Source organism: Orcinus orca, chromosome 4 (genome assembly GCF_937001465.1).
Source record: "Orcinus orca chromosome 4, mOrcOrc1.1, whole genome shotgun sequence".
Taxonomy (NCBI): domain Eukaryota; kingdom Metazoa; phylum Chordata; class Mammalia; order Artiodactyla; family Delphinidae; genus Orcinus; species Orcinus orca.
The window spans coordinates 36,407,199-36,422,483 of record NC_064562.1 but is presented as its reverse complement, the minus strand read 5'-3'; the positions used below and the strand labels follow the sequence as shown (position 1 = coordinate 36,422,483).

General features: G+C 34.3%; 1 protein-coding gene across 4 annotated transcripts in view; it reads left to right on the top strand.

Annotated features, from left to right (window-relative positions):
- Positions 1-15,285, top strand: part of TLL1 (tolloid like 1) — a 261,887-nt gene that overhangs the window by 131,273 nt on the left and 115,329 nt on the right. For all 4 annotated transcript variants that reach the window (XR_007476996.1, XM_049709067.1, XM_049709066.1 and 1 more), the window contains exons 8-9: positions 6,557-6,681; positions 14,790-14,905. Coding sequence is in view for 3 of the 4 variants with exons in the window: in XM_049709067.1 (XP_049565024.1) it covers positions 6,557-6,681; positions 14,790-14,905 (241 nt within the window). In the remaining variant the exon portion in view is untranslated. The remainder of the gene's footprint in view (positions 1-6,556; positions 6,682-14,789; positions 14,906-15,285) is intronic.

The window sequence follows — 15,285 nt, the reverse complement described above, 5'->3', positions numbered from 1 at the left end:
ATTAGTTAGAAATAAACTGAGTTTAGATTCTTTGGAATAGAGCAGGTACTGGAGAATGGAAAAGGTAATTTATTATTTCTGTCCCTGGTAGACAATGAACCTATACCAAAGTTTGAAACATACATTTCCCCTTCTTCTGTACTCCTTTCATGTCTTTAAATTGTTGCTTTTCCATAAACCACGAGGTTCTTGCAATTTATCACCCCCTACACCTAACTTTGGAGTTGCATGACAACTAGCCTTGAAATATTATTTTCTCTTATTGTTTCAAAATTTACCTATTCACTTTTCCCAAATAAACTTATATTCCTATAGTGAAAGTAACTGTATCTACCTGTTAGAAGAATTGATCCAATTCACATTATTTTTTTTTCTGAATTTCATGAGAGGAAATATTTTACACAGCTCTCAGCCACCACCTCCAAAGTATTTGATTTTTTTTATTATTGTGGTAAAGAAACCTCAATATCAAATATACTGTATTATCTAATTTTAAGTGTACAATTTAGTAGTATTAAGTACATTCACATTGTTGTGAAACAGATGTCCAGAAACTTTTCATCTTGAAAAACTGAAACCCTATACCCATTAAACAAAAACTCTCCTCTCTCCCCCCGCCCCACTGCCAGCCTCTGGACCACCTTTCCACTTTCTGTGTCTATGAATTTGGCTACTTTAGATACCAAGTAGAATCACACAGTATTTGTCTTTTTGTGACTGGTTTATTTCACCTAGCATAAAATTCTTTAGGTTCATCTATGTTGTAGCATGTAACAGAATTTCCTTCCTTTTTAAGGCTGAATAATAGTCCATTGGATGCATATACCACATTTTGTTTATTCATTCATTTGTTGATGGACATCTGAGTTGCTTTCACCTCTTGGCTACTGTGAATAGTGCTGCCATGAACATGGGTATGCAAATATCTCTTCCAGATCCTGTTTTCCATTCTTTTGGATATATACACAGAAGTAAGTGGGATTGCTGAACTATATGTTTAATTTTTTGAAGAACCTCCATAATTTTTTTCTTAGATGCTGCACTATTTCACAATCCCATCAACAGTGCATAAGTGTTCCAATTTCTCCATATCCTCACCAACATGTGTTCTTTTCTGTTTTGTTTTTTAAGTTTTTGATAGTAGCCATCCTAATGGGTATGATGTGATGTCTCATTATGGTTTTGATTTGCATTTCTCTGATAATTAGTGATGTTGAGCATATTTTTATATGATTGGCCATCAATGTCACCAATTACTAGAGAAATGCAAATCAAAACTACAATGAGGTATCACCTCACACCGGTCAGAATGGCCATCATCAAAAAATCTACAAACAGGGCTTCCCTGGTGGCTCAGTAGTTAAGGATCCGCCTACCAATGCAGGAGACATGGATTCGAGCCCTGGTCCGGGAAGATCCCACATGCCACAGAGCAGCCAAGCCCGTGCACCACAACTACTGAGGCTGCACTCTAGAGCCCATGAGCCACAACTACTGAGCCCGTGTGCCACAACTACTGAAGCCCACACACCTAGAGCCCATGCTCCCAACAAGAGAAGCCACCACAATGAGAAGCCTGTGCACCACAATGAAGAGTAGTCCCCACTCGCAGCAACCAGAGAAAAGCCCACATGCAGCAACGAAGACCCAATGAAGCCAGACATAAAATAAATAAAATAAAACAAATAAATTTATTTTTTTTTAAATCTACAAACAATAAATACTGGAGAGCGTGTGGAGAAATGGGAACCCTCTTGCACTGTTGCTGGGAATGAAAATTGATACAACCACTATGGAGAACAGTATGAGGTTCCTTAAAAAACTAAACGTAGAATTACCATATGACCCAGCAATGCCACTACTGGGCATATACTCAGAGAAAATCATAATTCAAAAAGGCACATGCACCCCAGTGTTCATTGCAGCACTATTTACAGTAGACAGGACATGGAAGTAACCTAAATGTCCATCAACAGAGGAATGGATAAAGAAGATGTGATACATATATACAATGGAATATTACTCAACCATAAAAAGGAAAGAAATTGGGTCATATGTAGAGATGTTGATGGACCTAGAGACTGTCATACAGAGTGAGGTAAGTCAGAAAGAGAAAAACAAATATTGTATATTAACGCATATACATGGAATCTTAAAAAAATGGTGTAGATGATCTTATTTGCGAAGCAGAAATAGATACACAGACGTAGAGAACAAACATATAGATACCAAGGGAGAAGGAGGAGGGTATGATGAATTGGAAGATGAGGATTGACATATATACACTATTGATACTATGTATAAAGTAGATAACAAATGAGAACCTACTGTGTAGCACAGGGAACTCTACTCAGTGCTCTGCGGTGACCTAAATGGGAAGGAAATCCAAAAAAGAGGGGATGTATGTATATGTATAGTTGATTCACTTTACTGTACAGTAGAAACTAACACAACATTGTAAAGCAACTATACTCCAATAAATATTTTAAAAAAATGAAAAAATCTCCATTCAAATCTGCATATTTTTAAATCAGATTACTCCATTTTTCTATTGTTGAGCTGTAGAATTTCTTTGTATATTCTGGTGTCTTATCAGATATATATATCTTACAAATATTTTCTCTCCTTTTCACTTGATTGTTTCCTTTGCTGTGCACAAGATTTTTAATTAAAAGCCTAGTCCCACTTACCTGTTTTTGCTTTTGTTGCCTATGCTTTTGGTGTCATATCCAAGAAATCATTGCCATATTCAATGTCATGAAGCTTTTCCCCTATGTTTTCTCCTAAGAGTTTTATAATTTGGGATCTTATGTTCAGGTCTTTAATCTCCTTTGAGTTATTTTTATATATGGCTTTGATAAGGGTCTAACTTTGTTCTTTTGCACATGGATATCCAGTTTTCCCAACGTCATTTGTTGTAAAGATTATATTTTCCCCATTGAGTCAATACCTTTAACACCATTGTTAAAGGTCATTATATACACTAGGGTGTATTTTATTCCTGTTCAATTCCATTGTTCTATAGGTCTGTCTTTATGCCAATATCACACTGTTTTAGTTACTTAAGGTTTGTAATATGTTTTGAAATCTGAAAGCATGAGTCCTCCACCTTTGTTCTTTTTTTTCAAAATATGTTTGGCTATTCAAGGTCCTAAGAGATTACATATGAATTTTAGAACTGTTATTTTTTTCTATTTCCACAGTAAATGTCATTTTGGTTTTGATAGGGATTATGTTGATTGTTTTGAGTAATGTGAACATCTTAACAAATAAAGTCATCCGATCCATAAATATAGAATGTTTTTCCATTTGTTTGTATCTTCTTTAATTTCTTTCAGTGATGTTTTGTAATTTTCAGTGTGTAAGTCTTTTGCTTCCTTGGTTAAGTTTATTCCCAAGTATTTTATTCTTTTTGATGCTATTTTAAATGGAATTGTTTTCTTAATTTCCTTTTCAGGTTGTTCACTGTTATTGTATAGAAATGCAACTGATTTTTGAGTGTTGATTTTGTATCCTGCAACTTTGCTGAATTCATTTATCAGTTCTGATAGTTTTTGGGTGGACTTACTAGGATTTTATACATATAAGATTGTGTTATCTGCAAACAGAGATCACTTTACTTCTTTCTTTTCAACATGTATACCTTTTGACTCTTTGTCTTGCCTAATTTCTCTGACTAGGACTTTCAATACTATGTTGAATAAAAATGGTGAGAGCAAACATCCTTGCCATCTTCCCGATCTTAGATGAAAAGTTTTCAGTTTTTCATTGAGCGTGATGTTATCTGTAGGTTTTTCATATATGACCTTTTATGTTGAGATAGTTCCCTTCTATTACTAGTTTGTTGAGTGCTTTTATCATGAAAGTGTGTTGAATTTTGTCAAATGCTTTTTCTGCATCAGTTAGATGAACATGTGGCTTTTGCCCTTCATTCTGTTAATGTATTTGAAGTTTTATAGTTTCTTCTATTCTGAACCCAGATAGTCTATAAAAGTTTTAGTTGTTTTCATCAATATTTCCCATGAGCAGATTTAGATACTTACTGTGGGAAGAACAGGGCTGCATATAGGGGGCTTTATATGCATAGATAATTTGTAATGTACATGCTTGCAAACTGGAACTGCCCATTTCTAATAAGAGAATTGTAAAATTTTATGAAGTTTTATGAAAAGCACAGTTAATTCACTCTTCTAATGTAGGTAAAACAAATGAAGATTAGTAAGTGACCCCATCTATGGTCTGTCTGAAAGAATGTTCAGGAAGAGCCTACATTGCTTAATGGCCTGGTTGTGGAAGGAGAGAATTGTTAACTTTCTGACCACGAAGAAAGATCAAAAGAATGGGTGACTGACACCCATACAAATGGAAGGCAGATTACCTCCGTAGATTAAATGAGCCAAAATTCATCATTCTATCCCCTGAGTTTGAATATATCTTCTACAAGATGTCCTTGACCTTTTAAAATTGAATCATTTTTTTTGAAAACTGGAAAAAAAATTTTTTCAAAAACTACGGGTTTTTTTTTCCGAAATAGGAATAGAAAATAGTGAATACTCCATTAGTACTGAAGTACTGCAGAAGTTGTAACACTTCACTAATTTGGACTTACCTACTTAATGTATCTGTTGATTTGTGCAGCAAAGTTGAAGAATAACTTTTCTCGGTGCTACCCTATAGCTCAACTTCCCCTTCAGTTGCACTGGCCTAGCTGGAGTTGTATTTTATTAAGTGTGTGCAAGCTCTCACTTTTGATGATTAGTTCCCCCTCCCTACCTTCATCTCAGGTAGTATACATATTGAGTTTTGTAGAGACTTAGATTTGGTTTTAAAAGAGTTCCAGTATCTATTTGAGTTATCTGGGTTTTATCTAAAGATCACCACTCCTACCTAGAAGCTAGGGAGGTAAGTCATAAGTTACTTATAGATCATGTCACACCTCTGTTTACCATCATCCACATATTAAGAGTTTTCCTCAGGTTAAAAGTTAAACTTTGACACTCAAACAAAGCATCCTCCCATCTCAGGGTTGCTGTATTTCTTAAAGTTCTTTCTGTCTGTGACTCTCTACTCCCAGTTAACCACATTTACCTCGCCTTCACTTCCTTGATGTTTGGCTAAAATGTCAACTTCCAAGCGAGCTTTTCTTTGATCACTCTTTTTAAAAGCTATCCCATCAGTGGATAATCAATATCCATCTTCTCTTCCTTATTTTTCTCCAGAGTATCTGTCACTATCTCAGTTAACAATCTTTGTTAAAGTCTTTCTCCCTCCATTAGAATGTGAGAATCTTAAGGGGAAGAATTTTTGTTTCTTTTATTTACTGCCATAAATCCAGGTCTATAGGTCTATAACAATGCTCAGTAAATTTTTTTTTTTTTTTTTTTTTTTTTTTTGGCCACGCCGCACGGCATGCAGGATCTTAGTTCCCTGACCAAGGATCAAACCCATACCCCCTGCAGTAGAAGCGTGGAGTCCTAACCACTGGACCACCAGGGAATTCCCAGTAAATATTTCTTAAAGGAAGAAAAAGTAGAGCTAAAATATTGTTCTTTTAACCTGCAGTTTAAATACAATTTTTCATTTAAAATTTTTGGAAAGAAGCTGTCCCATCATTCATCCCAGTTTCAAAGTTTGTTTTTTTAATAATTATATTTCTTAATTTAAAATACTTTTATAAAAAGTCTCTTTTTATACAATATTTCCTCACCATTTAGAATAGTCTCTCAATCCATTTAACTTTTAAGCTCAGTTACTTTCTTTAGAGCTACAAGTGTTAATATTCATTGCAAAATTAGACTGTATCTTTAGTTTACTATATTCACAATTTTTAGTCATGCACAGCAAGTTTGTATCACAACCTTGGGTGTGAAAAAGCTCAGTATCTGTAGCTTAGCATTATTAGTGCATTGCTTAGTTGTTTTTTTTTTTTTACACATATAGTGTATAGTATATGTGTGTGTTTGTATTTATGTGTGTGTGACAAAATTATTTTGCTTTAAACTTCCTAAAATTTGACACTCTTTGTTTTTCCTTGTTCTTGTAACATATACTGTGATAATTTGACTTCAAAAAATACTTAGGTTAAATTAGTAGTTTAATTTAAAAATATTAACATACTTGTTTTGTTTGACTTTTACAAGTTTAGTAATCTAAAAAATATTTATTATAAGCTGTTCTTAAGAAAATAGATCTCTGTGAGGAAGAATTGTTTGACAACTTGGTAATTTAAGTGTTTTTAGATCTTGAGCTACCAAAACAAGAACCATAGTGTACTTGATAGGGACTATATAGAATTTTAGATTTTAAAAAACAAATTATATACATTTTTAAGGAAAAAGTGAATGCCATCACTGACTTTATATTAGCCATACACATTTAGCATACAATTTTCTTCTACTTTGATGAAAGTGTTTTGAAGGTCTGACACACTCTTTAAATCTTAACACTGATATATTTCTCCTTTGATTGGTTTGAGTTTGAAAAAAAACATATTTGTAAGGAATATATGTGTTTTAATGTGGTGACTTATGTGTGACTTGCTTCTGACTTTTTTCAGGGGGATGTTTCTGGATACCATTCTCCCCTCACGTGATGATAATGGCATACGTCCAGCAATTGGTCAGCGAACCCGTTTAAGCAAAGGAGATATTGCACAGGCAAGAAAGCTGTACAGATGTCCAGGTATTGCACCACCCAAACTCAGAAGCATAATTGTGCCTGATAGTGCTCTTACAGATGAATAAGCCACAATTTTTTTTTTTTTTCGGTACGTGGGCCTCTCACTGTTGTGGCCTCTCCCGTTGCGGAGCACAGGCTCTGGACGCGCAGGCTCAGCGGCCATGGCTCACGGGCCCAGACTCTCTGCGGCACGTGGGATCTTCCTGGACCGGGACACGAACCCGTGTCCCCTGCATCGGCAGGCAGACTCTCAACCACTTAAAGGAAGGTCTTAATAACAATGTACCAAGAGAACACTAATGCCTTACTGGTCCAAGAAAGAAAAGATTCTGCTTCCAAACTGGAAATACTTATTACTCTATGCACCTCCTATATACTCAAAATGCTTGAAATAGCTTATATCAAAGTTACATGCTTGGGCTTCCCTGGTGGCACAGTGGTTGAGAGTCTGCCTGCCGATGCAGGGGACAAGGGTTCGTGTCCCGTTCCGGGAGGATCCCGCATGCCGCGGAGCAGCTGGTCACGTGAGCCATGGCCACTGGGCCTGCAAGTCCAGAGTCTGTGCTCCGCAACGGGAGAGGCCACAGCAGTGAGAGGCCCATGTACGACACACACACAAACAATAAAAGATAGATGCTTAACACAGCAGTGAGAGGCCCATGTACGACACACACACAAACAATAAAAGATAGATGCTTAACACAGCTTTTCCCAAATTTTTTTGTTTATGGAAACTAATATCTATGGAATTCGCTTTTTGTTCCAGATACTAAGATCACAAGTGGTAAAATAACTAATAAAGTTTTAACTGGCTGCTATTCTAATAATTTGTGCAGACATTCAGAGATAAGATGGGTATATTAATCATTGAAGTTTTGCATAGGCTTTGCTTAAATTTTATTTATATATATATTTAATTATTGGGAAGTTATATTAACTAAGTTTACTGTGATTATTGGTCCCAGTCCAGGAAACTTTCTTTGTAGAGTACAAGAGAGGGCTAGCTGATTCATTAACAAGTGTAATATTTGCTCATTAACATATAGAAACGTCTTCATGGGGCAGAGAATGGTCTTCGTCTTCCCTTTATCCCGGTAATCAGCAATCTGCTTGTGAAAGAGATCCTCTCTGGGGTGTGTGAGTGGTGGTGCATTTTCTTCTCTTCATAAATGATTCATTTGCTCTCTTGTTCTCTCTCTTTTGGGGGGCCTTCTTTTTCTTGTGACTCTCATTTTCTAAATGTATTCTTCTCTACTTGGATCTAATTTTAGGATTACTTTCCTTTTTAATTTCTAAACTCCTGAAGCTGAACTCTTCTTCTAATACAGTCTCTTGTCTTTATTTGCATTTTCTCTTGATATAGTTTTTCTGTGGTCCCATGAACTTTTGGCTTATAACTACTTCATACTTATGTCAACTGTCAAACATAATATTCTCTCAGTAAATCTTCTTTAATTAAATGTCAAGTAACATAATAAAACTAGGAAAAAAAAGTAAATTAATATCTAAAAATAAAGGAGCTTCTGAGGATTAGAATGTTCATTATATAAAAGTGTATGTGTATTCACACATGAACCCACATACAAATCTATGTTTACAAATTTAAAAGTGTTGTTAAACATACAGTATATCCACGTCTATGGATGCACATCTGTGTGGTTGTAGGGATGGAAGACCAGTTTCAGTGTTCATGGAATTCGAATACTAGAAACTTTCTAAACACTCATACATTAAATTTATTTTTTAATTAATATGAGGTTCTTTTTAGTTACCTAAAATATTAATCTCTTTAATTCCTTATATAATGCTCTGAGATTCCAGCCAGAATACTCTTGATATGTGTGCTTCTGTACAATTCTTGGCTAAAATATATTGCCAACATGCAAAAAGAATTTAGCTATTTTCCCACTTATTCATGGACCCATTTATTCTTCTCCCATAAAACATTCCTTAGTTCAGTTGATGGTACCACACATAGATCTTCCCAAACCACAACCTGGAGGGCATCCTTACTTACTTCCTCCTTTTGCCTCACTTCCCACAACTAGTCAGTCCTGCTGCCTTCTTGGTATCGATCTCACGTTCTTGAAGTGAATCCCCTATCCTAGGGATCCTCATCTTTTGTCTGGATTGCTTCAATGCTTCCTAAGTAAGCTCTTCCCTCCATCCTTACATCTCTTTAGGTCTCTGGCCACACTGCTGTTCAAGTGACTTTTCAATATGTAAATTTTATTCTGCTTATTTTAGGATAAAGGCTGATTTCCTTCTCAGTGTCTCCTTCAAGATTTTCCCCTGTCTCTTCCCCCAGGCTCTTCTCTAGGTATTTCCCTTACAACCTAGTTTCTCACCTCTACTTCATTCAGCCCCTGACACTACAGTAAGCTTGCCTCTTGCTTCTTCCTCCAGCCAGAAAACTCTTAACTGACTCCTGACTAAATCCTAACTCATATTCAGAATTTGCCTCCTTTGTAACCGCCTACTTAAAAACCCACTGGTCTCCCAGGAATCCCATGTTGCTAAATACTTTATTTGATTCTGGCCTTATGTCTTACTCCTATAATCATCAATTTACTTGTCATTTCCCACATTAGAGTATAATTAGAGTATAATCTTTAGGATTGGAGTTAGGCTTTTTCCTCAGGGTATTCTGAATCAGATATAAGTTAGGTGCTCAATAAGTAGTTGTTGTATGAATGAAATAGTTGCTTTAATTTAAAAAAAAGTACTGCACCAGATATTATGGCCACAGAGAAGGAAGCACAGATTATACACACAAATAGCCAATTATCTGTGGGATTATACAGACAATATTACTTGTTGAGGAAGTAAATCTCATCAGTAAAGGATGCTAAAGCAGTTCTGAGAGGGGTGCCTAAACTGAGCTGCACCCTGGAATGAGGAAGGCTTCTTGGAGTTGGTATTTGTGCTTCATCTTCAAAGATGATTCAAACTTGTCTAGGGAGTTACTATTGAAATAGATTTTAAAATATTTCAGTAATTAATCTCACCATTATGGCTCAGATGACTTGGGATTTCTTTTAACATTCCTTATCTTAAAATAATTTTAAATCTAAATTTTATTTATTACATATAAAAGTTTAAGGGAGGGCTTCCCTGCTGGCGCAGTGGTTGAGAGTCCGCCTGCCGATGCAGGGGACACGGGTTCGTGCCCTGGTCCAGGAAGATCTCACATGCCGCGGAGCGGCTGGGCCCGTGAGCCATGGCCCCTGAGCCTGCGCATCCGGAGCCTGTGCTCAGCAACGGGAGAGGCCACAACAGTGAGAGGCCCGCATACCGCAAAAAAAAAAAAAAAAGTTTAAGGGAGCCATGGATGTATGAAAAAGTTAATTAGGTAGTGCTAAGTTGATTAGATATAGTTTTATTTCTTCCCCTACTCTAGAGTTTATCAAGATTTTTGGGGAAGAGATTTATATAATACATTATTGTCTGTTTTATTTAGAGTTAGTAACATTATAAATGTGTTCTTATAAAAAAATGGAAAAAGGATTCTCAATCTTTGATATATGGTGGATGTTGCAGACATTTGCTTGGGAAAATATCTGTAGATGTAAATACAATCAGCAGTATATTTAACCATATTGTTAATAACACAAGAATTTGTAATAATTTCTCAGCCACACACAATCAAAGTAGCATTTATACAATTCAAACACAATTTTCTGTCTTGGAAGAGGTAAGTTACACTAGAATCACGTGATGCAAAAGTGAGATGGATCATAGAATAAAGAACTTTTTATTATTAACTATTTTTTAACTTTGGTGAAACACACATAACATTAGACCTGTCCTATTAACAAATTTCTAATTGCACAATACAGTACTGTTAACTATATACACATTGCTTTACAGCAGATCTCTAGAACTTTTCCAGCTTGCATGACTGAAACTGAAACTCTATACCTATTGGACAGCATCTCCCTGTTCCTGTCCTCCCAAACTCTGGCAACCACCATTTTACTTTCCACCTCTTTGAGTCTAACTACTTTAGAAACCTGCAGTATTTGTCCTTCTGTGTGTGACTGGCTTATTGCACTTAGAATACTGTCCTCAGGGTTTATCCATGTTGTTAGCACATAACAGATTTCTTTCTGTTTTAAGGCTGAATAATATTCCATTGTATGTATATACCACATTTTCTTTATTCATTCATCCAGTGATGGACATTTAGTTTGTTTCTATCTCTCGGCTACTCTGAATAATGCTTCAATGAATATGTGAGTGTATGTATTTCTTCAAGATTCTGTTTTCAGTTCTTTTGCATCAATATCCAGAAGTAGCATTGCTGGATAATTTGGTAGTTCTATTTATAATAGCTGAGGAAACTCATACTGTTTTCCACAGTGACTGCACCATTTTAATTTCCTACCAACAGTTAAAGTGGTTCCAATTTCTCCATATCCTCACCAGCACTTGTTATTTCCTGTTTTTTGATAATGACCATCTTAACATGTGTGAGGTGATATCTCATTGTGGTTTTGATTTGCATTCCCCTGATGATTAGTGATGTTGAGCATTTTTTTCATGTATCTATTGGTCATTTGTATGTCTTCTTTGAACTGTCTATTCAAGTCCTTTGCCCATTTTAAAATTTGGTTATTTGGGGTCTGTTGTTCTTTGTTTGTTTTTTTGCTATTGAGTTGTAAGAGTTCCTTATATATTTTGGATAGTAACCCCTTATGAGATGCATGATTTGCATATGTTTTCTTCCATTCCGAAGATTGCTTTTCACTCTGTTGATTGTTTCCTTCACTGCACAGAAGCTTTTTAGTTTGATGTAGTCCCCCTTGTCTATTTTTGCTTTTAAAGTCTGTACTTTTAGTGCCAATATCTGAGCAATCATTGCCAAGATCACAGTTATGGAACTTTTCACATATGTTTTTTCTTCTAGGAATTTTACAATTTTGGGTCTTCCTTTTAACTCTTTAATCCACTTTGAGTTGATTTTTGTGTATAATGAAAGAAAAGGGTCCAATTTCATTCTTTTGTATGTGTATATCTAATTTCCCCAACACCATTTATGCAAGAGGCTATCCTTTCCATGTTGTATAGTCTTGGCACCCTTGCTGAAGATCCCATTTTACTGTTTAGGTGTGGGTTTATTTTTGGCTCTTTATTCTGTCCCATTGGTCTATAAGTCTCTCTTATGCCAGTACCATATTCTTAATTACTGTAGATTTGTAATATGTTTTGAAGTCAAGAAGTGTGAGGCTTCCAGCTTTGTTCTTTTATCTCAAGGTAGTTTTGACTATTTAGGGTTTGTGGTTCTATATGAATTTTGAAACACTTCTCCCCATTTCTGCAAAAAATGCCACTGGGAATTTGATAGGGAGTGCACTTAATCTGTAGATTGCTTTGGGTAGTAAGGATAACATTTTAACAATATTAAGTCTTCCAATCCATGAACACATTTCTTTGTCTCTTTAAATTTCTTTCAGCAATGTTTTGTAGTTTTCACCTTACATATCTTTTGACTTATTGGTTAAGCTTATTCCTAAATATTTTATTCTTTTTGGTGTTCTTATAAATGGGGTTGTTTTCTTAATTTCCTTTTCATATTGTTTGTTGTTAGTTTATGCAACTGATTTTGTGAGTTGATTTTGTATTCTGTAATTTTGTTGAGTATTTTTTATTACCTCTAACAGTATTTTTTTTTGTCTGTGGAATCTTTATAATTTTGTACATATAAGATCATGACATCTGCCTAGAGAGATAGAAGTTTAACTTATGAATTATGTTTCATTTTAGAGTAATTTTGATTAGGAGAGTGATAATAATTTGCCTTTGTATATTTCTTTATGCCTTTTTTCTCTTAAATAAGACTGCATTTTGTAGCTCAAAGATATATTCTAACAATTAAGCGCACAGTCTTCCTACCTGTGTCAGAGGTATCTAAGGGTTAAAAAGAGAACTTCGGGCATCACAATACTTGACTCCTACAAAACAACTTTATGAAGTACATATTAATAAGATAGCCACTTTACAGAAGAGAAAACTGAAGTTGAAGGTTTTGAGACTTGCTTGTATGACATAATTAACAAGGGGTAATGCCATGACTCAACTTCTCTTTTCTCATCCACATAGCTTTCTGAGTAAATGGACAGACTATGTATTTAACTTAGTAGTACCATCTTTCCCTTGTTAATTTTCCTTTAGTTCTTTTAATATTAAAGTTTTTTTATATATCTTCACATGAATCAACAAATGGCCAGGAAAATTGATGAAATTTTCTGAAATAGTGATCATGTAGCCTGGGACAGCCACACTTATTGAGGAAAATGCACAAATGATTATCACAACTTGACAATATTGTTTGTACTTCTTGAATTATAAGCAGGTGCTATATAATAGATTTACTTAATTTTTGAATTATATTCTGTTTTTTTACATTTTAGAGAGTTTTTTATCTTTTTTATCAGAACCATAGTGTTTGTTTACATTTATGAGTCAAATATATTTAATTTTTTAAATTCCACTTTAGGAAATCCAGTACCAGCATTCTATGTGGCTTAGTGGAGTTTTCAATTATTTCAAAATTTATTTCTAAACTACTGTAAATTGCAGCTTTTTTTCTTTGAAACACACTCAATTCCCAAATGACTATTTAGCATCTAAACTGATCCTAGTTAGAAGCACATTGTTTGCATTAATAAATCTTAACCCTTTTTCTAAGGGTTCTTGTAATGTCACATTTACCAGTATCCTTAAATGATTCTTGGAAAGGGCTGATTATATATTTTTTACCTTGAGCATTTTTGTTTCATTCTGAAGTTGCTTTTATCTGCCTATTCATCAGAATAAACACTGCTTGCTCTTACTTTAAATTTATTTTGTTGTGCAAACATAATATCTGTGTTTCTAAATAAACATTTATATCTTATCAGACTGTTTTTACAGCTCTATTTTATGTTTTCAAAGCCATCATCTTTGTTTCTTCATTTAAATCAAGATATGCAGAACCATTTATAATTTATTGATTTGATGACACAAGAGTTCACTTGTTGGGAGCTATGCTTCTATAATATGGTAGTATATCAGTTTTTATTTCAGTCTCCTTCAGAGGGAAGGAGCTATTCTTTCTAATTATTGAGTGAAGGTTATAAATATGTTTATATAAATCTTTATATAAACTGGCTACAGTATAGGAATTATTCTTGAATTAAGGATACTTAAAGCAGCCTAGGTTCATGTGGCTCATACCATGTCTTGCAAAAACAACAAGGAAATCTATTATAGAATGCTTCTAACTACAAACCTTGGCTGAAACAGAGTTAATTGTGCTCTGTTCTTGCCTTTGTTGAAATGGCCTATAGATATCAATCACACAGATCTTGAGGCTGTGTAGCTGATTATTATTTGCTATTTCAGATGACTGGTAATCACTTCCAAGAAATTAGAAAGGCTTAGTAAGAGGAAAATATAATTGTTTTTCCAGTAATTTCTACTTATGATTGACAGAAAACAGAGAATAAATAAATGTCTACATCTTATTTGAAAATTTGTGTCTTCCGTGATGTTTTTATCTTTCAATTTTTTTCCAGTTTATTTTGAAAAAAAAATTTCATTGTACTTGACATTTTGGCACCTCTTATTGATTATTTATTCATTATTATTTAAGATTTCTTTTTTCAACCTTGATATGGTATTCATTATTGAAATTAACCTCACTCTATACCAAATATACTAATGGAATATTTCGTATGGTCCCAGAGCCACATCAACTAGATATTCACTGGCCTGAAGCTAAATATGGGTGACGTATAAGTTGGCTACTGGCTTCTTGAGAATGAATGAGAAAGGTTTCCATGAGGAAGAACTTTGTGGTTCTTCAGGTTATTTATCTCATTATCTTGTTATATGGTTAGCTATAGTAATCCGATTAAGTATACTGAAATTCTAGTAAGAAAGAATTAAGTAAGAAAGAGAAATTACTTAGAAAGAAAAATTGTTTTATAAAATACAAATATATATTCTTGTCTAACACCAAAAGACTGGAGATTTTATTTATGAGGCCAATGTCTTTCATAAAAATTAGAGAAAAATCTTATCTTTTTCATCTTTTAAAAAAATCAAAAATTTTTTTTTTCTTTCAGCATGTGGAGAAACCCTACAAGAATCCAATGGCAACCTTTCCTCCCCAGGATTTCCAAATGGCTACCCATCTTATACACACTGCATCTGGAGAGTTTCTGTGACTGCAGGAGAGAAGGTAGTTTATCCCATCAAGAGTTCTCCTTTAATCTCAGATGCAAAGGTTCATTTTCTTTCAAATATAATTCACTTTGTTTTTTATTCTTGTTTGATTAATAAAATAGCTCAGAAATTTTATAATGGAAATTACTCAAACTCCAGGAATTTTTTGAAAGATGTAATTTTAAAAGAAATGGTAAATGGTCTAAAAGGGTTGACATGATACAAATTATGTACTCAGACACACTGAAATTAAGTTAAAAGTCAGTATCATATGGATAACTAGAAAAATCCCACACATTTTAAAATTGAGAAATATACATCAAATATCCAATTCATTCAAGAAGATATTTTGATTAAAATTAGAAATTATTTTCAATTATAACAAAAATACTGAGA